The sequence below is a fragment of a genome, unplaced genomic scaffold (genome assembly GCF_019419815.1).
Source record: "Pyrus x bretschneideri cultivar Hongxiangsu unplaced genomic scaffold, Pyrus_bretschneideri_v1 Contig16, whole genome shotgun sequence".
Lineage (NCBI taxonomy): Eukaryota > Viridiplantae > Streptophyta > Magnoliopsida > Rosales > Rosaceae > Pyrus > Pyrus x bretschneideri.
This window is the reverse complement of record NW_025999457.1, coordinates 1266586-1290987: the sequence shown is the minus strand read 5'-3', so window position 1 is coordinate 1290987 and position 24402 is coordinate 1266586. Positions and strand designations below refer to the sequence as shown.

The window sequence follows — 24402 nt, the reverse complement described above, 5'->3', positions numbered from 1 at the left end:
ATTAATGCAGTATCTGTTTCATAGCTCTGTTTTTTACTTTTGGATTCAAACACTGTAATGCAATGTCCTCTTCCTGGTTCTGTTTTTACATTTGGATTCAGACACTACAATGCAGTGTCTGTTTTCTAGTTCCATTTCCTTGAGTTGAGCAGACTCCTCCATGTAAGTGAAGGGCACGAGAGAGAGAATGATAGAATATTCATGTTATAACTATTATAATAGTTTAAAGCCCATATGACATTTATAAAGAGAAAGAAAGAGAATGATAGAAGAGTCAAGTTCTAGTTTTTTATAATGAGTTAAAGCCCATGTGGCATTCATCATTAACCAATGCCTAATTAATAAAAATATAACATTGATTAAGTTCAAAACAAAAATATGTCATTGATTTATGGCTAAATAGTACAATTTTTTTTTTATTTTTTACTAAATTACCTGAGAATAACAGTTGTAATCCAGTAAACATTGGAACACATCTCCACTGGAAGGAGAAGGTTCAAGCAGAAAGGATATTTCGATTTACGCTCAAATAAAATCCTGAAACCAAATTTCACTGAGAATAAAATTCCAAGAACTATGTGCCACACATTTAACAACACACAAACCTTATATCACTCATATTAAACGGAACAGAGAGATAGGGTGGAGTAAGGCTGGGTTTGGTTTTTTGCCAAAACCGAAACCAAATCGAAATTTCGGTTCAGTTTGGTCCTTTCTTTTTTCGATTTTTTTTTTGTTCGGTTTTTTTCCGGTGCGGTTTTTCCGGTTTAGTTTCGGAAAAATTTTGAAATATGAAATTTTAACATCTCCAACATGACATAAGAATTCCAACTATAATCGAAGACAATGAAAATAAACATTTAAAATTTAAGTCTTCCAAAGTCCAAACTTAAAATAACCATCAAAGTTTAACTCTTCAAAAAGTCCAAACTTAATATAAACATCACACAAGTCAAAGAAACCTTCAAGGTTTCATCAGTTCATGTCTTGCACAAATAAAATCTCCAAGTCCTCAAGGTCAATGCTTAGGTGACCTAGGAGGCAACATAACATCCTACCTTCGCTTTTATATAATCCTTCTATATAAAGTCAAAGGTAGGATGCACATGCAAAAGCTACGGAATTGTCTTTCAAAACCCTGCAAAGGCACACACAAACACATAGAAAGTGCAACAAACATAAATTTTAAGTCCCCTTAAATTTTCACACACAAATCGGTTACATTAACTACTGCACCGTGGCGTCAGGTGTGCATGAAACAAAGATGGACCACCAAATTTTAATCCTTATTCAGTCTCTGCAGTATTATTGATGACCAAACTGCAGAAATTATAAATGTGTACGTTTTGGGAGAGTTGCAGACTGGTTTTCATTAGATGGTGCACAAGGAAATTAGAAGAGTGGTTTTCATTAGATGGTGTATAAGGAAATTAGAAACTATATTCTAAAAGCTTGCCCACTCATGTAGACTCCACCGCTAAGCTACCCTTTTGCTCAGTTTCTCAGTTTACTCAGAGAATCATAGAGGGCAACCTCAAAAATCTTAAAAGCTAAACCCTTATACTACAACAGTACAACTGCTGTCTGCTTATCAATCCAATTGTTCAATATCTGACACTCCAATTAAGCATGCTTCTGAAGGAAAAAAAAAAAAAAAAAAAAAAAAAAAAAGGCCGGTAGATATATAAACTTACAAATACAAAAGATGATGACAAAAACTCCTCTGTGATATCAAATGACTAGAGACGACACGAAGGAGTATATATCCAGTTATAGATACGTTGTTGACAATTTTAAGTCCCAGATGGGTTCCTCTCAGACTCCATGAACTATGAATAAAAATTAGGTTTTTAGGGGCATATTTTTGTGAGTAAATTGAAAGAGAAGGATTTGGTGATATAAAATTGACCGTTTCAAGTATTTTCTGGGGCATATTTCTGTGGGTTTTAGCTTCGGTCTGGTTTTTTTTTAGTTTTCGATTTTTCGAACCCACCCCTAGGGTGGAGGCTGAAAGCCATTGGGTGAGTTGTTAACCCTAATTTCGCAAGGGGGAGTTATATAGGATCTAAGGGTGACGTTAAATGTCTATTTTGTCCCCACGAATTCCATAAGACGATTTATCCTTTTATAGTGTTTTGTTTTATTTGTAATTTTGTCCCACAAAAACTATCTTTTTTCTTAACACGCGTAGTATTAGACTTTGGAATGGGTCATTTTCTTGGAGTCCTGTAAGTTGTAACCCATCGAGCAAGACAAATTCTTGAGTACTACCGTGGAACCAAGTAGACTGTCACTAATATCCAACAATCGATTATTGGACGGTAGTGCATTTTTTAAATACATGACAAACGTTTATTGAACGTTGACATCACTAAGACTAAAACATAGTTGAAATCTCTCTACATTGAGTTTTCCCAATACTGGCGCAAAAGGATCAATCCTTCACTTGTTCATCATTCGTGAGTTGAGCCCACTCTCTTGTCACACCTTTCAGTCGCTTGAGTCAGACTCAATCACTTTTTTGTTTGGTGTATCAATCGTTCATCAATCTATATTATCCGCCAGGATCGCAGCAACCAAGGTGCATTTTATGTTAAGGCCAGAGGCAGCACGTCAAGCACGGGCATGTAATCTTTTGGCTAAGCCGAGAACGAAAAAGATGGACAGATGTGCTATGTTAAGAAAGGTCTGGAAAGAGAATCACAGTGAATTGAAAACAGAAATCCTGGACTGATTTCTTGAGAGCTTGCGCCGCAAGTATTTCGAATCTCTTTGGTCGCAGATGCAGATTGAAGTTGTTTTAGAGGAGAGATTATTTTTCAATGTGACCGTCACACGAGATGATACATCACGTGTCTTTATATAAATGGTGGGTTATATGTGTTAAAAAGTTAATAACTTAAAAATTATCACCATTTGCATAAAAACACGTGGTATACCATCCGTATTTCCTTCGCAACTAAAAATTTCTTGTTTTAGAGCCCGAAGAACGATTCCCCAAGACATCGAAGAGAGCAAAAGTGAAAAAATAAAAGTGCTGGTTTTGAAGTTTGGGCAGCATGCTGACATTGTTTCTTTCTGCATGGCATAGTTCTGTGATAATGTGAAAAATGAACAGAAGAAGGAATGATCAAGATCAGCAACTTCTGTATGGATTTCCGCTCTTCACATTATTTAATCTTCAGTCATTGTTCTTTTTGTACAAAATACTAAAATAGGTAGGAAATTATATTTCCAGAATTATCTTCTTTTTTTTTGGTAAACCTTCCAGAATTATCTTCAGTCTCAGTGTTTTGAACCTTTTTAATTTATTTACTGTTTCCACGATTTCAAAAAGATCTATTATGTGTCCAAAATTCTTTTTTATTATTAAGCGATATTGTTGTTATTGATTATCAAGCGATATTTAAAATTATTCTAGAAATTTTTCTTTTTGCTTTTGTCTTTTTAGCCTGAGCTAGAAATTGGAGTCCAAATATTTGATTCAAAATTATTCATATTATTCTATTTTACGGAGCAATCGGAATAATAAATAATTAGTTCAGGATCACAACTCTTTCGGCCAACCTTGTTCAAATATTGTTTCATCGTACAAAAATCCTCCCATCAAGAAACTGCAGGATGAATAAATAGTTGCTCATATTAAATCCCAAATAAATAATAATAATAATTTTAGTTCTTGCAAACACAATCTTAAAACCAGAATATTTTTTGAAAAAAAAAAAAAGAAAGCAAAAACATAGTAGCAACTAAGAATCCAAGGTAAAAAAGAAAAAGAAAAAAGAATAAAAAAAGTAGAAGGAATAAAAGGTGTAATCCAATAAAGCTTGGAACACATCTCCATGGGTGTTTATGAAGGAGAAGGTTCAAGCAGAAAGGATATTTCGATTTACGCACAGATAAATCCTGGAACAAATTTTTACAGAGAATAACATTCCAAGAAGTACCATCTGCGACCACAAATTTAACAACACCACACAACTTTTCGCTTCCATCTGGAGAGAGAGAGCTCAGTCGATTGGGTGGAGGATCAAAAGCCATTGCGGAAGTTGTAGCCCAAATTTCGCAAGGGTGGATTGGATTATATAGGAAGAAAAGGATCCTAGCTAGATTATTTTTGTGGGGATTCCGTGATCGTGATCTATTCATCGTACATCGTGTGGTCAGTTTTCGTTAAGTACTATTTATATTTAATTTTAAATTTTAAATTTTTAAATGATTTCTGACCACATGTACGATGATCAATCACAATCACAAGATCCCAAGAAAACGATCCGGTGAAAATTCTTTTCCTATGGGAACCTACTTGTGATGTGAAATGACTATTTTCTCCCTTCCTAGTTTTGTCGTGCAAGTTGGAATACTATCATTTTCTTAACACGCGTAAAATTTTAGACTTTGGGAACGGGACCATTTTCTAGTCTTGTAAGACCCATGAAGCAAGAGAAATTCTTGTGTGCTACCGTCGAACCAAATGGACCGTCACTTATTTCTTTGCGTGACAATCGTCTATTCACCTGGTAGTACATACTTTGAATACATGATAAATGTTTGTTGAACATTGACATTACCGAGACTAAAACATAGTTACATGAAATGAAAAATCTCTAATTACATTGATTTTTCTCAGCATTGACCCAAACGGATCGGCCCTCCACTAGTCGATCGTTCTTAAGTCCAACTCGCTCTTGTCGCCCCTTTCACTCACTCACTTGAGTCGCACTCAAAATCACATTTTTGTTTAGAGGATCATTCATTCTTCACTCTTTATATTATCCACAGGAATTGCAGCAACCAAGGTGCATATTATCATATAGAAACAAGCAAAGCATGACGATTCGTACTACTAGAAAAGTTTCGCTAACCGGTAGGCAATGGAAGTTACCGATATGCACACCTAAGATTTTATCTGCTCGAACTCGTAGAAATAATAAAAGTCGGTATAAATGGCCCAGAATTCCTTTACCATGAAAACCGTGGCTCCTCCTTAATGATCTCTTTCTACTTAAAAAACAATTTGGCTCTGCCGAACTCTTCATTCCCTTAGTATAAAAATATCGATGTACTAAAAAACTTGTTTATCTCGTTAAAGACGCTAAGATAACATGCAGCCTGCACTACTGCACACACATCACCCTAAATAAACGTCAAACAAACAAAAAAAAAATGGTAAAATGCTCCTTGCAAATACATCAATTAATCTGGTTACTTGCATGATGCACAGGCACATCATCAAGGAGGGTTATTAAGTTTGCTACATTTATCAAATTTGAAAGCTTACTGCGGTGAATCCTCGATATAAGATAATATATAATGACAGTACCAAATGAATACTAATACAACGCCCAAACCATAGTTTTTCAACCACACTTCAATTGGCAACTGCGCTTCGAGCTCGGAGAAAATCCTTTCAAAATCATTAAGATATAGGCCAGCAGCTGGAACTTACTCAATTCCTTCATTCACTTGTTGATTCCATGCATGGACTCCACAACATCAATCAAAACTAGCATTTAAGAACTTCAGCAATTCATTCCTTTTGTCTTCAGCCGCCTTGTCCTCCTTTGTCTTCTCAAGTTTCAGTAGAATCTGCAAAAAGAAAGAACACGGATTTTCTCTTTCTGTTTTTAGCCACGACCAAAGAACAAGGGATAGACCAGCGTAGATGCCCCTAAGATCTCTAATAAATCTTTGATAAACAGTAAACATATTTATTACCGAGCAAGGCTTACCTTTTTTCCAGAGACAGCACTGCGACGAACTCCATCATCTTTGTCACGGCCTAAAAACTGTAGGAAGCAAAATGTTACTTCACTGATAGAAAAATAATTAAAACAAACTACATTAAAATAAAAAAGAATATTGAAGACGTAATTATAAGAGAGTGAAATGAAAACCTTTGAAAGCTGAACAGGGCCGCTACTTCTCTCATTCTTCTGTTTCTACATATGGCTCCCATTGCCAGGAAAAAAACACAATCCAGACACATTATCCAGGCAAGCCAATGAGTACCCAGCACCATGCCACAGACCCCAGCTCCAATTTCGAAGAGCCAATCCATAAAACAGGCAGAAAGTACTATAAGCACCTCAGCAATTGAAACATAATATCATATGCATCCAGTGCCCAACACAGTGAATGCAAGAAACTGTGTGTGCGTGTCACATTTTTAATTAGCAGAACAGAACAGGCAAGTTTGAAAAGAAAATTTCCTATGTACAACTTCCTCATGCAATTTTTGTTTAGTCGTCCTAAAATTATCTACTACTCTCTGAAGCTGGATCAAGATGGAACCACAACTATATAAATAAACACATTAGAGTTGACGCATATATCTTAGTGAAGCCATTGTCTGGAACATACAATGAATCAAATTATCACAAATTTTAACAAAAAATCAAATGGAGGCAAGATGCACGATCAGCTTCCACGTCTTGTCTAACTGTCTCTAAATCTTTTTATTACTCTCTGAAGTTGGAGCACAATGGATGTACAGCAATTTTAACAAATGGCGCAGAGTTGACAATAAATAATTTTTTTAAGCAATAAGCTAGAAAAGGACGATGATAACAGCCTTAACACAATTTTAACAGAGCAATCATATGGAGGCAAGAGAGCAACATAAAACATACTGGCCTACCTCTTTGAGTTTCCTATGATGTTTATGGCGATGACTCTTGCTCTGGTCCTTTTCCTTGCTCTAGATAGAAAGGATCAATTAAATGAGACCAAAGGGCAAGCAGAAAATGTAATGTAAAGGTAATATGATTACGTCACAAAGAAATGCCGAACAAGCACCTTCTTATGTCTGTCACTCTTCTTGCGCTTCTTTGACTTACTAGATGTTTCAGGCTCACTGTCCGAAGAACTATCACTTCTGCATTAAACAAAGAAGGAAATATGTCAAAAAGCAGAGCCATCCAATTGTTGCCCGTTAATATTTCTAACATGCATCTAAACCGCACTGCCCAGTAACATAATAGTTTCAAATTGAAATTCTAAACGCAGAGAAACCAATAACAAAGCATATGATTCACTTAAGCAACTCAAAATCTTTGCCTAATTGCCATATAGCCCTTATCAATTTCCTTTAGTCAACGCACCTCACAAGGTCCGCACATCATCGATATAATCCTCTACTTTACCTTTGACAACTAAAGCTCCGGATCGAAAACCATGCTTCAATTTAACTTATGATTGATTTTAATCAACTGATGCATTTTTTTTTTTTCTAAATTAAAACGTAAGGGACCTTAACTTTGAGCTGAAAACAAACGAATTTTCCCATCTGGGTCGTTTCGAAACTTTCCATGTTAGCTACAGGAACTACACAGCACACCAAATTGCATACAAATTGCATTAAATTACAAAAACCACCTTAAACACGGAATAAAATAACCCAATTAGGGTTTCTCAGAACTAGCCACAAAATTCAAAACCCTCATCAAACAGAGGATAAAACTGAAAACAAAATTAAAGCCATCGTATCTCACAAATATTTACATCTACGACCAGAAAACAAGAGAAGGGTTTTGTAAATTGACCTGGAATCGGAAGGAGAGGAGGAAGAGTAAGAATCCGACGAGGAGTGGCGGTGGCGGTGTCTGCGGCGTCGTTTGGTGTTGGAGCGACTGATCTTTTTTCGGATCTTGAGGGCATCTTTGTCTTTCTCCTGGTCCTTGTCTCGGCAACTGCGGTTGTGGCGACGATGTCGACGGCGAGATGAAGACGAAGATGACGAGGAGGAGTCCAAGGAGTACTCAGACAACGATGAGGACGATGCCACCATGTCTCGCGGGAGAGAGAGAGAGAGAGAGAGAGAGAGAGAGAGAGAGGAGACGGAGGTTTGAGAAACTGGAGTTCGGACCACAACCTAGAAGAAACTCGTTTTTGTGCGGGGTCAAAATAAAAAGGTTTAATTACTTTAGTGGCCTGAAAGTGTCTTTGAGTACTAATTTACCCCATGATAGTTATATTTTTTTCACTTGCCCTCTAAGTATGTTTGTGTGTCCCAGTTTACTGTTGAAATTCATTAACTGTGTTTCTTATGTGTGTGCCATGTAGGCGTCAGGTGGGCAGAAAAATAAATATCTATTTTTTTTGTTTTAAATAAATATATTAACCACAAATTAACAATAGGACTATGTTATAAGTCTATTTTACTTAAGAATAATAGATAGAGAGGGAAAGAACGGCTGCAAAAGAGAAGATAATCGGATAAATTATGAGGTATGTCAATTGTTAACTAATTCTACTCATGCATTTTTTTTCGTCTGAGTAATTTTGTGCTATGTTTACTAATAATTTAGAACTCGTTTGAAAGTACTTAAAATGACTAAACAATTGTGAAAAAAAAAACATTTTTAAGTTTCAAAACCACTTGAAATATTTCTCGAAAGAAATTCCAGTAATATGCTTATTTGAGAGGCATTTTAAGTATTTCCTCCAAAGTATTTTTGGTCATTTTAAATGCATTTGCAGATGAACCCTCAAATTTTGATATATTGTAGATATGCCAAAGTTGAAGTTATTGTTTTGCCCGAAAGTCTTCAAAGTTTGTTGACCAAAAATAAAAGAAAGACTTCAAAGTCGAGACCACCCCGACACAAAAAACACAGAGCGGCCTGAAAATACAAGGCCCAAAAGAACAAAAAGGCTAAAAAATCCTAAATTTGTTTTAATTTTTTATAGTCGAGGGAAGTCAATGAATTTGGAAGATTGCTCCTATTTAACGTAATATTTGTATTTTAGATATTGAACTATGAAATGAATTATTTACTTATTCTTTTATGTGTAAGTAAAACAATAAAAGTTAGAATTTGAAGAAATTCTACTGCTCCTGTGTGAATAAAAAATAAAAAAATTATTGAACTGAAACTCTGTCGTAAAATAAAAAATTATATACTTTAAATATAGTTCTTTTGTTTGTTACCCAAGCATTTCTTTTAATTTTTCTATGAATATTAAAACCATCGTATATACTTTCCTCTTAATCAACGAGGCGTGACCTTATTTTTTCAGATAATCAAGGTATGACCTTATTTTGTTAGATATGGTATGACTTTATAAGTATTCGAATTTGAAAAAAAAAATATCATTTGACAAAAGGTTAGTTATTATTTATTTCTTTTTTAAATTATACTATTTTGTTTTATTTTATTAATTATAATTTACAATTTATATCTTTTTCGATTTATTTTGTTAATATATATCTTTATCGATAGGAATTCTAATTACAATTTATATCGTTTTAATTTGAACAATGTTTTTTCTTTTGTTGGAATTTAATTCGGACGCCTGAAAAGTATAAAAAGAAGAACGGGAGAAAAAGGTTGTTGACCTGTTTGCATACAAATCCAAAACCCTAATCGCCCTCTCTTCCTCAACCTCCAAAACCCTAGCTTCTCCCAGACTCGTACCTTGCAGTCAGGCGTCGCTCTCAATCCATGGCAACCAGTAAGGCTTTCTTCTTCTTCGTACTCCGATTATTGTTCTCGTATTTGTTTCTAATAAAATTAATATGAAAAACTAATTGGGGATTTGCAGGATTGCAATTCGAGAACTCGTGCGAGGTTGGGGTGTTTTCGAAGCTGACGAACGCGTACTGTTTGGTCGCCATCGGCGGCTCTGAGAATTTCTACAGCACCTTTGAGGGGGAGTTGGCTGATGTCATCCCGGTTGTGAAAACCTCCATTGGCGGCACTCGCATCATCGGTCGCCTCTGTGCTGGTATTCTTTTCAATTTGATATCCTTTGATATTTCTTTTCTTTTCGGTATCAATCAAGAGTTATAATTTCGATGTGTTTTTAGGAATATAAAAAAAAAACTTGTTGAAATTTCGATTTCAGGAAACAAAAACGGGCTTCTTGTGCCTCACACCACCACTGACCAAGGTATTTTTGTTCTTCCGATTTCTTTTTCTTTTTGGGTATTTTATGCTTGTGGTTATTGCGTTTCGGTTTTCTGACTTATTGAGCTTCTGTTTTCGATTTATTGAAAATTAAGAACTCCAGCACTTGAGGAACAGCTTACCTGATCAGATTGTTGTTCAGCGTATCGAAGAGAGACTATCGGCTCTTGGTAACTGCATCGCTTGCAATGATCATGTTGCTCTTACGCACACTGATCTTGACAGGGTATTCTTTCTATACTTGTTTGAAATTGTTCTTTTCATTGTATCCTGTGCAGTCTTTGTTTTCCTGCAAAAAAGCACAATTGTGTATGTGAATTCAATGCAAGTAACCCATAAACTCATCTTCACAAATTGAGTACAACCTCTTTGGAATATTAGGAAATTAGAAAGACATCATACATCTATCACAAGATGTGCCCGGTTTAGCATGTAAGAATTCACAGGTTGTACTGCAGAACATATTAAAACCCACTTTAAATGAAAAATACAACTCAATGCTGATTCGGTCAATACCACACATGCACGTCATGGTTGTCCTGCTTTTCTATGTTATATCGACCGTATGTTATTGTTGACAGTCACTTTATTATGCATAACATGACTTTCAGTGTTCACCAGACAGTTTGAATTTATTTCAGATTGATATACGTGTAATGTAATTTTGTTCAGACTTTAATGAGGAATTGAATGGTTGGAAAGAGACACTTTATTATGCATAACATGACTATTCACCATATAGTTTGAATTTACTTCAGAGTTCAGAATAATATATTTGTTAACTTTATTCAGAAGTTAAAGAGGAATCGAATGTGCATGTTGTGTTAAGACTTTAGTTCTTATATGAAGTTAGACTGCTCTTTTCCATTTAGCAGATGGCATTAAACTTTGAATCCATGCATTTTGTTCATTTCCTTTTATTTGTTATTTTTCAGGAGACTGAGGAGATGATTGCAGATGTTCTTGGAGTGGAAGTTTTTAGGCAGACGATTGCTGGTAATATACTTGTCGGCAGCTTCTGTGCCTTCACCAACAGAGGTGGCTTGGTAAGAATACGTCTTTTTGAGTTTTTGTTTCTGAAAGATTTCTACTGTCATTGTTTCATCTTTTTTGTTCCTTTGGACCCATTCTCAATCCTAATTTTAAAAACACTTGTATAGGTACATCCCCACACATCTGTTGAAGATCTGGATGAACTGTCAACGCTCCTTCAGGTCCCTCTTGTTGCTGGAACAGTCAACCGCGGTAGTGAAGTGATAGGTGCAGGCATGATAGTGAACGACTGGACAGCGTTCTGCGGGCTAGACACCACTGCCACAGGAACTCTCGGTTATTGAAAGCGTTTTCAAGTTGAGGGAAGCTCAACCTAGTGCTATTGTGGATGAAATGAGGAAATCATTGATTGACAGCTATGTCTAAACAATCTCTCTGCTAGTAAAACTCATGGATATTACCTGTTTTCTTTCTTGTCAAAGTTTTTAAATAGTTTTAACTCTGAATTTACCAAGTTGTATAGTTAACCTGTGCAATCTGGTGTTGAAATTTTGTTGAAATTGGGCAGTTTACTTTGGAGAATATGTTGTGTGACTAGTATGTTGTCGTCGTTTTGTTTATGACAATTGTGTTTTGTTCGTCGATTCTTCTTGTTTCTGAAGTTCCACGACCGTGCTAGTTGTGTTCCAGTTCCTCCTTTTAAAAAATTTTCCCTGCTGCCAGAAGTTGGATTCTGGTTGCTTTAATGCTTTTGAGATGGACAACGGAATACATTAAATACTTGGCCTCGAAATCTCACCAACTATGAGTATGTACTAACCTCATAGTCATTTCATTTCAAACGATGAGAGAATACACTACGAGTTATCCCTCATGATTACAACGGACTTTAGGGCAATCGTGCTTGTGAAGAGTTAGGCCGATCCAACTTCTTGTACTTAATATTGAAATTTTCATCTCTTTAGGCCAGCTGTGCTCGTGTACATTATATTTGGTGTGCGATTACTTACCAGCAAATAACACGAATCATTATATTTCACTTGCTCAAAGCAGATATACTACAACCATTCAACTACTTAATGAACTAAATATTTGATTAACAAACCAAGTGACATGTAGTGACATGAGGACAAGTGGATTATATTTCACTTGCTCAAAGCAGATATACTACAACCATTCAACTACTTAATGAACTAAATATTTGATTAACAAACCAAGTGACATGTAGTGACATGAGGACAAGTGGACTAATCAATAGATTATTGACGACATCCAATCTCAAATTTTAATTAAATAAAATAAATTTTATACTACACATCCATTTCCAACCAATATGATCGTCAAAAAAAGTAATAATTACACTTTAATGGAAAAGTTAAGCAACATGAAAAATATTTCTGGATCGTTTTTTTCTCTCTTAATGTCGATTGTTAAAAAAGAAAGGTTAAGATAGCTCACCTTAAAACAAGAGCTGAAGACTCGATTTTAACATGAGACTAAGCTAGAATCATATCAAAATGTAATTCATTTGATATGTAATACCCGGTTGTCTCATCTTCACCTTCATATTTTAGAATATAGCTGCACTAATTTATCGTAAACCAACCTTGCAGAATTTTACGGAACAAGAAACCAACCCAGCAGTGGATGAGTTGCCGGCAAGACGTGCGAGATGTAGCTCAGTTACATATCGGAGATATAGGTATGTTGGATTATGTGTTGAGATCAATGAATAATGTGATTGTTAGGATTCACATTGTCTGCCGTGCAGTGAACCCAACCACTCGGATTTTGAAGTACACGGTTCATGATCTTGCAGATGGGGTTACGGTGATCGTAGAAGTTGAATGGAAACTGTAACATGCATAGATTAGTTGGGATAATTAACACAATTTGACAACAAAAATCATTAAAACTTTCAATTAAATAAAAGAAAGTTTAAAGATGGAGACATACTTTTTGACAAGGGGAATACAATCATAACTTGGTCCTCAAATCTCACCAAAGTATTGAGTATAGTCTGTCATATCATCTCAAACAATGAGATAATACACTACCGAGTTATCTCTCACGATGACAACTGTGACTTTAGGCCAGTCATGCTCGTGCTAAGTCAGGCCGACCTGACTTGTTATACTTACGATTTCAATTCCATCTCTTTGAGAGAATTGTTTATTATGTTTGTTTTCGTTTATCTATTCGTTTATCTATGTGTAGTTGTATTATACCACCTTCATTGTCCTGTCCCTTCAAACAATGGGAGAACACACTGGAAGTTGCCCCTTGAGAAGACAACTGTGATATAACAGACATAAAGTCTCTCTTAACTGAATCAAAATATTTCGTTGACTGAAGCTACAGCTCCCTCTAAAAGCCTGGACATAGAGTTACTACACCTGTTTCGAACCATATGATTATCAAACCAATAACTATTAAGCTTTAATGGAAAAATAAACAAAATGAAAAAATTCTCAACCAATTTTCATAGGATTCGTATTGAAACAGATCCAATTGAAAATTTAGTTCTCAAAACCACCATGGCAAAAGAAAACAAGAAGCCAAACTCATCGAACTGAATGTCGAAGGCAACTCAGGCAAATTTAGTGACATGTGGAATATGAATTAGAATTATTTGAATTCTTGACTTGCTCATACTCGTGCATATACGTATTGAATAAGGTGTGTTTCACGTTAAAATTTGCATTGTAAAATAGAAACTAGACGACTGGGGTGGAGGGTGGGTGAAGATGTTCTCTCTTTTCCTTTCTCGATTCATGACTTCTCTCACTTCAAGTAAGTAAAAGTGCATTTAGAAGAGCATTGAACAAATGAAAGTGTAGGGCAAACATATAGAATATCAAGTGTGTATACTTACAAGGAATAGAAATTGGAATCACTATGATTCTTGAGTTCCCTGCATTAACTAAAATATGAGTAAAATAATCATTTCACTCCTTAACTTTTTCATGTGTTTACTTAGACGTAAAGAATTAGAAAAGTACAACTTTTCACTTAAAAACTCATCATCAAACACCCAAAAATTAGGAATTAAATTGACTAGAGAGACTAGTTCTTTTGTGTGAAAGCGGGAATAAACCACTTAAATTGATTTGGTTTGGTTTAGTCGGGGTAAACGGCTTTGATGGTTTTTTTTTTTTTTTTTTTTCCTTTTTTTTTCAAGCATCTCCTTTCTCTTGTCTAAATTTTAGCTCATAAAATGGGTCATGCACGAGGGGTTTGTAGACCCGTAAACATGCGCCTTACGTCATGCGAGAGTTGGTCAATACGGTGTGTGCGATATTACTAAGGTTTAGTAATATCACAAAATTTAGACTTTGTCATAGTAAACGAAGTTTTACCAAACATCAACTTTAGGAGAGATTTTCCAATGTAATGAAACGCAGCCTGCTAAATGTTATAATATAATTTGTTGATTTTATTTAGTATCCAACTATTTATATCATGACATTTGTATACTGAATTCTGCAAATTAAAAAATTTGTTCGACTTTAGACCTTTGACACGAAAAGAAGAAAAAATGTATAGACATTTAACAATTTTGTATAACATACTCATTTTTACTTCTCATACATTCTTTTAATTTTTGATCGTCGGATAAAATAAATTGTAGAATATCAAATGACAGAAGTTAAGAAGAAATATATGAAAGGTAAAAATGAGTGTGATAACAACAAATGTCTCAAATCTGAATTGTCATTACCCAAAAAAAAGAGAAATAAAAATGTATCAAATCTGCGGAAAATAGAATTAAAAAACAGAAGATCCTCTGCAACCTGAAACGTTCTTCTCCTTCCTTGCAAGCAGAGTGCATACACAGCAATTCCACGGAGTTTCGGTGAGCTTTTTCTCTCCGGTTCAGCCTTTTTGCTTCGATTCAATTGTAAATTCGTTCGCAAATCCGTCTGATTCTCGTTGAAGGCTGCAAACTTTATGTATGTTAACTTGTATACAGAAGTGGGTTGATCTCCGTTTTTCATATTGTTCTGTATTTGTATCGTAGAATTCATGATCACCATTGATTTTTTGCTGTAAATTTTCATCTGGGTATGAATAGTTCCATTCAATTTAATCCGCGTAAGCTGGATTTGTTGTACTATAATGAGCAATAATCCGTTTCGGCCGGGCAGTCCTAAGTCCTTCGTAGCCTACCCGAGTGGTGAGTTTGATTTAGAATCTGGAACATTTAGAAAACCCCGAAAGCATAGGAGGTCACCATTGCTTCCGATCAAAATGATTAGGTATATCGGAAACCGAATGCAGTATTATTGCAAGCTGCGTCCCCTTTTAGTTTTCCTCCTCTCCTTGTCAGTTGGGATCTCAATTCTCATACTTTTGTCTCTGTATGAGAGCCGGTATCAAATGACGAACAACTACCAAAAGTATGACGTGGGTTCTTCTAGTTATCCGCTCCTGAATCTCCAGAATCTAGTCATGGTTGCCGGGCATTCAGTTTATACTAGTAGTAGCTGTGGAAAGTTGATAAGGAGGATTCTTGGTTTTTGGAGTCTTACCAAAAGAATCCGGGTCAGGCTGCTACTTTTGTGGCTCATATACAAGAGGGAATTGAAGTTGCAGCCAAAGACAATAGAGCTCTCCTTCTGTTTAGTGGTGGAGAGACTCGAAGAGATGCCGGTCCTCGCAGTGAGGCACAGAGTTACTGGGCAGTTGCTGAATCAAAAGGATGGTTTGGTGAGTCTGTTATTTCTCTTGCATTAGACATGTTTTGCCTGACTTGTTTTCCATATGATTCTTTTTTAAGATAAGACTCAATTGAATGCCGATTATATGAAGAACGATATGTGGATGCTGTTTAGTTCTTATGTACTTGATTGTTTACAATCTTTTGTCTTACGCCATTCTCTGCACTCTGCAGTTGCATTGAATCTACAGTATTTGTGCTAATAATTACTTTGCTAGATAGAAAAGATGATCTGCTTTTGTACTGCTTTATTAGAAGAGTTCTTACAAAAAAGAAAATTAATTCTTTCTGGTGGTGTTATCTTTTAATTATTATTATTGAAGTGCCCAAGTAGAAAGGTTGACTAATGTAGTTTGTTGCAATACACACACAATTTAAATGTCAAATTGATAAGTTTACTGCTGACAGATATAAATATATTGACTGAATTTCCTGAAGCATGGTGATTCATGACACAGTTTCCATGTTGGCCATAGATATCACTTCCACTTAAAACCCTTGGCGAACTTGAATTTATTTTAAAGATTGTTTTTCATATTTGGGTAATCTAATAACTACACATAAGATTTCAATTTGTTGACAAGGCTGTTAACAAGATAAACCAAATTACACAAGTTGTGAAATGATAAATCCGTTGAAGTATAAGTCATTTACACATGGGGTAAGTTTATCGGAAGTATAAGTAGTTTAGTCTAAATGGGAGTCTTGGTCCGCCATTGTTCCCTGTCACTATTCTCACTTCTTGAATTTACTATAACAAAAAAATGGTAACTCTTCAAGTCTTTCATCCATTTCATCATTCTGTGTTCAATGGAAGTGCTTTTCCTGTTTTTAGTGGCATATAAGTAAGGAAGCAGGCATACCCCTGTTTTTTTGGCAAATCATATACCATCGTGGAGTGATCTGGTGCATCCGAATATTCTTTTCTGTAATCTTGCTCCCTCTTTATTCTGTTTCTTTCTCTCTGATGTATTTCTCTTTCTCTTCTCTCAGTATCATTTATGCATGAAGTACTTAAATTCGTTTTTGTTTTATGCTGAGCTGATTTTGTTTATGCTACCATTTAAATGTTCCTTCATGTTATATGCTTTTTACATTGTTTCTGGTCTGCTACGTATTGTAATGTTTTATTCTTCCTTTTGCCTTTCCCTCTTCTCCCCTCACTTTATTGTCAAAATCTTAGTTGCTTTTGTAAAGGAGAATAAAGCATGATTGTGCATTAATTTACATCCATGTTGGTCTGAACTATCTTTTACTGGCCTTTAACTCGTATAAAACTTATGCCGTGATGGTTTGTTTAGGCCAAGAAGATTTGCGATCGAGGACACTCACAGAAGAGCATGCAAGGGACAGCTTTGAGAATCTTCTCTTCAGTGTGTGCCGGTTCCGAGAACTTACTGGCACATATCCTCAAAATATAACTGTAAGCCCATTCTACCCAATCTGGTTTGTCATCTTTGAAGCTAAAATACAAGTATGGTGTGCTCGTTTCTTGTCATAGAGAAACAGTTAAGCACAACAACAACGTAGGCTGAGCATATATATGTATGTGATTATGAGTACTATACAACTTTCATTCAGCTGCACACTAGAACAAGTCAGTATTTGCATCATCCAATAGAAATATGCAAAAGACATCTCTCTCTCTCTCTCTCTCTCTCTCTCTCTCTCTCTCTCTGTGCATATACTTATGGTATGTTGCCGAGGAGAACAAAACTGTGATTGCTCGTTCATTCATACTCTTTTCTCTTAGGTTTGAAACAAAATATATAATTTCTATATGAGTTACTTTGAATATCACATAAAGGACCGCTCTGCATGATGAGTATTCCATGAAGCATGTTAAGCATTGTATCCATATTGGTTTGAAAACACAATATATGTTAAGCACGTTAAGCTCCTTTTTGGATTTTCTTAAGCTTCGTAGTATCTTTACGATTTGATTGAATTTGTTGGTTTGCCACTATTACCGAAAGCTCAAGCTGTTACGACAAATATTTTATAGTCTAGCACTTCATTTTCTCACTTTGTCCTCATTACACCCCTAGAACCCAACATGTAGAATTCATGTTCACATTGGGAGGTTGCATTGCAAGTGCAAGGATTCGAATTCAGGACTCCTGCTTTATAACCTAACATGATTGTTTTCAAACCAGGTTGTAAGTTATGATTTCAAGGAGGAGAGATTCGCGCATCTACACCGGGCTGCAATCGGCTTTCCCGAGTCAAGGTTCTTCTACGTGGGCACCCCGGCAATTTCTACTGCAAAAGAAGCAGCCCGGAAAGGAGAAGCAGTCGTGCGGACTCAATTCCTAGAAGATCCATATGGATGTCGAGGTTCACTTTACCGTAAAAAACTAGGGCGCGATCCGTTTCACCGGTCCGTTCCCTATCCAAATGGGTGTCCTGAAATTGAAGGTCTTTTCAGATATTGTGGGTCAGCTCCTTATCCAGGGTCCCTTCCGTGGCCTAAAGAGCAAAATTAATCTGGATAATTCTACTGATCTTGATGTATAGAACAGGAGAATCCACCTAACAGTCATAAAGGGAGTTCCAATCTCACAATAACATATGATTTTGTCTTCCTTTGTAAACAACATTCTTTAAATCAATAAGGGTATATGAAGGATGAGTTTTCCATTTTAGGGCACTATCAATTTTAACAGTCTACTGCCACTTAGTACTAAGGTCTAGTGATATTCTTTTTCATTTGTAAGAGAGAAGTCTTAGATTCGATTCTCGCCAAAGGCGAATTTGAACCACATTATTGCTAGTCCATTGTGAGGCTAAGCGCATCCCCCTCTCCCCTTACATAGATTATATTGTTTGTTCAGAATTTTAACAGTCTACTAGTCCTTGGGTGGCAGGTATAGTTGCATGATTTCACCGCTCGTCTCAGTTGGTAGGTTGATAGGTGGTAATTTTGAGTTTCCTAACTGCTATGCTTGGTGTTTAAGGTTCAGATTTGTTTTTTATTTGGGACTAATGTTTGTATGTGTTTAGGGTTCAAACACCTAAGATGAGACTTTGAAGAGTTAGTTTTCTGCCATCATTGGGTCAGGTATGGCCCCATGACATGACATATCATGGGCGGCTTGGAATGCCATGATCCATCGGTGGCCCTAAAGGCCCAATACCCAAAGGTCGGATGAATGTCATATTCCGATGAGGTAATTTATGGTTTGTTCACGATGTCAAGGGTAAAACCGTCATAGTGAGCGTATAGTACAATTGTTCTTCTTCTATTAGATGTGGTTAATTTATAGCACTTCCAACGTGCTGGGTAGCCCGGTGGACAAGGAGCAAATCCAATACAATTGCCTCCCAAACTTGCTCCAGCCTATGCGGGCAATTGAGCTAAGGGAAACCCGTGGGAGAAGGCAGGCAGGAGTCCAAGGTTCGAGTGCCTGAGGCATTTATGATGCAAGCTGACGTTAGCCACGTTATAAAAAAATTTAGGTCAAGCGCGTGCATAACACGCTCGCGTGGGGGCGCGTCACCGACAAGATTTCAGGCAATGAGGCCCGCGGTTTATAGTCTGATATGTTACCATTACTGGGTGCAACGTGGCACCCTCTCGGCTGTTGGATTTCAATGGCTCTTTTTTCAAGACCGTTTGATTTCCAATAGTAAAAAAAAAAAAATTTAAACTCCCCCAACAGTTAGATGACGTGGCGCAATCTAAACCGTTCGATTCCAGATCAACGTTCCACGTTTTTCGGCTTTAAAATTTTTTTAAAAAAGGAAAAAAAATCTGATATGTTACTGTTATGCCATGTGTCACAATCTGGAGGGTTGGATTTCAAATTTTCTGTAATCCAATGGTAGAAATTAATTAAGTTAATAAAAAAAAAAGTTAAAAAATTAAAATCAAATAAAATTCGAAATTAAAAAAAATTATTTTATTTTCTATAAATACCTTATCTTTATCTTCCACCTTACACCACGCTTTCATATTTTCTCAAATATTTTCCACCACATTCCAATCTTTCTCTCAAAGTTTCTATATACTTTTGTTTCCGAAAAAAATGGCTAATGATGCGGGTACTAATTGGATGATTATTGAAGATATTACGTTGTGTTCTAGTTGCGTTGACTCATGATCTGATTACCGGTGATGAGATGCAGTTGCGAGAAATGTGGAGCAATATTCATTCCCTTTTTCTTGAGAAAATTGGTGGCAAAAGAACGGAACAATCGCTCTCAAGTCATTGGAGAATACTCAGCCAATCGTTTACTCATTGGAGAAACGCCTTGGCACAAGCTAGTACTAATATTCGAAGTGGAGATAATAACGCGGATCAAGAAGCAATATATTATTTATTTGTTTGTACTATACCCAAATTTACATTAGCCTCTTTGATTATAATTTTTCTTCTCCTGCATTTTGTAGACACTTCAAGTACAAGCTTAGTATAATGTCAAAAACAAAAACAAATCATTCAACTGGTGAAAATGTTGGAATATTGTCAAAGATTACCATCCCATCTACACTCTATGCTAGATCATGACTCGCATGTTCATGAAAACGACACAAATCAAGTGCCAAAAGTGACCCCTGAACAAGTGTCAAGGTCGACCCGTTGTCCACTTAGAGCTAAAGGTAAGAAGGCTTCAAAGAGAAAAGGGAGTTCTTCCAAGAATGATTATGCAAAATATATGGAAGAACTTGCTCGTCAAGGTGAATTGACTTTGGTGCAGGTAATGGCTAAATTTGAGGCTATAAGGCTAGAGATGAGGCAAAAGTTGCAATTGCTGAGAAATTATTTAAAGCTAATGAGAGAGAAAGATAGCTACTTAGGCAAGAAAGGGAAGAGCTTAAAGAAGAAAGAAGGGCTTAACAAAATCGTGACATTATGAAGGAGCCTGTAGATACAATGTCTCTAAATTCTAAATATTTTTGGAATTCGGAGAAAGCGGACTTGGTGCGAATGAGGCGTGCAAGAGAAGAGAGACCAAGTGGAGATGGTCCTAGCACCACAAATTGGTTAGGTGATGATTTTCCATTAACCAAGGACTAGGAAATTTGTTGCATAATCAGATAGCATAATTTTCCAATCGTTTTGGGTTGTAATTTCGTATTTATTTAATCTGGTATTTTATTTAATTTCGTATTTATTGAATTGAGTACTTTATGTAATTTTGTCACATCCCGGCCCGGGACGGATCACTTCCCGGGCCCGCTCCACCACCGTAGCACGATATTGTCCGCTTTGGGCTTACCATTCCCTCACGGTTTTGTTTTTGGGAACTCACAAGCAACTTCCCAGTGGGTCACCCATCATGGGATTGCTCTAGCCCCCTTCTCACTTAACTTCGGAGTTCCTATGGAACCCGAAGCCAGTGAGCTCCCAAAAGGCCTCGTGCTAGGTAGGGATGGGGAAATACATATAAGGATCACTCCCCTGGGCGATGTGAGATGTCACAATTTTGTATTTATTTAATTTAGTACTTTGTTTAATTTGATTCTAAACAGATTGTAACACGTAGCGCGACGAGATTGGTTAAAAATCTTATCAGAAATTTATCCTCAACGATTCTAAAAAGGCAACGACATGTGGCTTAACGAGACTGGTTAAAAATCCTATCTGAAATTACAAATAAAATTATTTTTTATTATTTTATAAAATAAAAAATACTAATATTTTATTGTCAATTGTCATGACTATTCAATTTAGGAGTGGAGATGCAAAAGGCAATTACTGTTCATTAAAGGCACTTACTATTCAGTGGAGAAGATTTAATTGCCAATTGCCATGGAGGCCTTCCTACACTGGAAGTGCTCTTATGTCTCCACAATTACTATTCATAGTATTTAAAAATTAATAATGTAAATAGTAAATTATTGTATGGATGAGATTATTTTTTTTTCTAATGTTTTCTAATTTAGAGTTGTGGCTAACATCAGTGTGACGTCAGCTTGATATCATCTGCCTCAGGCACTAGTAGGGGCTCGGTCTGGCTAATGCCTTTGTGGTGTTGAATCCATTTGGGATTTTAACGTCAAATCCACACATGCCTCCTCACGTGTAGCAAAGTTTGTGAGCCTAACACGCAGACAATTTTATTTGAATGACGTAAGTTCAACCACAAAACCATTTCAAAATAGGGAACTTTAACGAAAAACTTCTGGTACTATTCACTTTAATAAAAAACCATATTTATACACTAAAAAGTCAATTCTGATATTATTCACTTTACCCTTTATTTTGTCATTTTAGTTAAAACTCAAAGTTTTCAAACCATTTTCATTAGTTTCCTTTCAAAATAAGATGTGTGATCCAACTCCTTAATTATGAAGCCTTTCGAAATGAACTTTAACTTCACATCCTCAAATCTTGTATATCTTTTTCAAAGAAATTTTATATTACTACTTAACTATGGACAAATTGTTGCGAAAGGAATATCGGTTGTCACCCAAAAGTAAGGGAGAAAATTAGTATTATTATAACCACTTGGGTATTAAAATTTCTTTCTTATTAATATTCCTTTGGACATATATATTTAAGCTTAAATGAATCATTATTAAATTATTAGTAGTAATAGTATATTGGAAAGGCTGTGTACATTGGCAAAACTTGTTTAAAATGGCGACCCAAGCCAAATAGGTTCTCTATTTTGGGAGTTGAGAGGGGAATGTCTATCATACGCAATCTTACTCTTACTTAGTAAAACTTGTTTTTATCTTTTAATCTATGCCAAATTTATGCGATTAGTACTCTAGTTTAATGATTTTTTTACTCATAACGAGAGATTTGAAGCTTGCTCGCTTGAATGACGAATTTGATACCTATTTCTTATGAATGATCCAATATGCCGTTTTGCCCAATCAAAATCTTTACTAAACTATGACTAAAATAAACATATTTATGAGCTTATTGTGAAAATTCAATGAGGAATTAGTTGAAAGAGTACTCTATCCCACCTCATAGAATTGAATATTATTGTATATAAAAAATAAAATAGAAATCTAGGCTTACATATATGATTATCTTTTATGCTAAAAAGATATATTTTTCATTGTTTTGCCATTTTCTAAAGAGATTAGTCCGAACAAGTTACTCCTTGGTTAGTGCAGGGGTTCGGCAAAACTGGCCGAACAAGGCCGATAATCGTAATGGACGGTTATTTTGGTTCGGTTTTGATTATGAAATGGTCGAACAGTTTCAAAATCAAATCAACTCATATCGTTTGGTTGTGCTAATTTAACTTTTGTTGTTTGTTGCCGTTTAGTATTACAGTCTAGTGATATTCCTCTTCACTTATAAGTGAGAGGTTTTATGTCACATCCCAACCCGGGATGTGGTGGGGGCCCCAACCCGGAAAGTCAAGTAGGACTCCGAATCGAGTTGTGCTAACCGACACCTGAAAGGTGACGAAGCCATAAAATGTAGTGATGAGGAAAATGTGAATAAATTTAAAACTTAAATGTGCCTAATTACGAGTGCGTTATGAGTGGGAATGAACTCGTTTCACACGTGATTACAGAGCATAAATAAAGTACAGTAGAGTAAGATAAGAATTATGCCATCAAAGGTAGTCACTTATTTTGAAATATGCCGCTCCGTCGCGATTCAGAGTGCATCATAATTAGGTACAATTAAGTTTTAAATTTATTCACATTTTCCTCATCACTACACTTTATGGCTTCGTCACCTTCTAGGTGTCGGTCAGCACAGCTCAATTCGGAATCCTACTGGACTTTCCAGGTCGGGGTGTATCATTTTAGTTCGATTGTCACCAAATGTGAATTTGAACCATATTATTGTTAACCCATTGTGAGGTTAAGCCCACCTTTCTTCTTTAGTATAAATATTATCGTTTGTCTAAAAAAGAAAACTTTTGTGGTTTGTTTGCATTGGGCGTGTGCAGTTACAAAACAATTCAGCTAAAATATAACATGTGGTGATGCAGTTTTAAAATTAAATAATTAATTTTTATTTTCATGATTATTGATAGTGGAGTTACAAAACAATTCAGCTAAAGATGTTTAATTCTTGTAATTCACCATTAAGTTTGAGACCCTTTAATCTTTTGTGTTTATTACCCTATCAACGAAGGTGTGATCCTAGAGCTATACTTAGAAGCATTTCTCCATCATTTGCTTCATTCCTCATCTCTCAGTCATCTTCTTTCGACAACCATCTTCTCTCCTCATCAGATCTTCCTTGTGTTTTCTTACTGGCCAAAGGACTATTTATGTTGTGTAGATATGCTTGAGTTACAAAACATTTCAGTTAGGCTGATGTATTATAAAAAGGGTTCGAAATCCGTCAGCTTCCTCATTTAACACCTAACCACTAATGATATCATGTATTAAAAAAAACTACTAAAATGACAGCCATTTAAATCAATGGTTATACGATTTTTGATTTTGGTGATTTTTTAGTAAAGATTATCTACTTAGGACGACTTAAAATAGACGGTTAAACTATAGAGATATAATTTGGAATAAGTTCTACCAAAACCTTTCTCATATAAGCTTATTCGAGGAGTTCCTGAATCATACGGTTTAAGGTATAAGATAACTACAAAGTCACATTAAGAATAAAACGTTATTTCAAAATCACAGGTCAAAACTAAGGTCGCTATCAATAAGTTATGAACATCCATATGAGAGGAGCATTCCAATAAAGAAATATATCCGACACCATAAAGATATTTAACGACTATCGATGAAAGCTGGCCATGCTCTCATCAGCACTAGTCTATATCCGGTAACAGTAAATTTACAAATAATTGGTTTGGGGTGGGGGCGTGTGTGTTGCGCCTCATCAC

The 24402-nt window shown here is 35.8% G+C and overlaps 3 protein-coding genes across 3 annotated transcripts; 2 read left to right on the top strand and 1 right to left on the bottom strand.

Annotated features, from left to right (window-relative positions):
• Positions 1 to 5167: 5167 nt before the first annotated feature.
• LOC103951163 (protein FAM133-like) lies at positions 5168 to 7789 on the bottom strand. Its single transcript, XM_009362478.3, has 6 exons — positions 7545 to 7789; positions 6799 to 6877; positions 6641 to 6700; positions 5898 to 5942; positions 5733 to 5789; positions 5168 to 5589 (listed from the first exon to the last, which is right to left on the bottom strand). Exons 1-6 carry the CDS (start codon positions 7787 to 7789, stop codon positions 5497 to 5499), a joined length of 579 nt encoding a protein of 192 aa, XP_009360753.2. The 3' UTR covers positions 5168 to 5496.
• Positions 7790 to 9294: 1505 nt separating this feature from the next.
• LOC103951162 (eukaryotic translation initiation factor 6-2) lies at positions 9295 to 11548 on the top strand. The gene is made up of 6 exons (XM_009362477.3): positions 9295 to 9456; positions 9547 to 9729; positions 9850 to 9894; positions 10007 to 10137; positions 10847 to 10957; positions 11072 to 11548. The coding sequence occupies exons 1-6, from the start codon at positions 9447 to 9449 to the stop codon at positions 11246 to 11248; spliced, it is 657 nt and encodes a 218-aa protein (XP_009360752.2). The 5' UTR covers positions 9295 to 9446; the 3' UTR covers positions 11249 to 11548.
• Positions 11549 to 14609: 3061 nt separating this feature from the next.
• LOC103951161 (uncharacterized protein C57A10.07) lies at positions 14610 to 18264 on the top strand. Its single transcript, XM_009362476.3, is given in 4 exon segments — positions 14610 to 15399; positions 15402 to 15614; positions 16926 to 17047; positions 17781 to 18264. Coding segments are annotated over 4 exon segments (1041 nt in total). The 5' UTR covers positions 14610 to 15023; the 3' UTR covers positions 18111 to 18264.
• The last annotated feature ends 6138 nt before the right edge of the window (positions 18265 to 24402 follow it).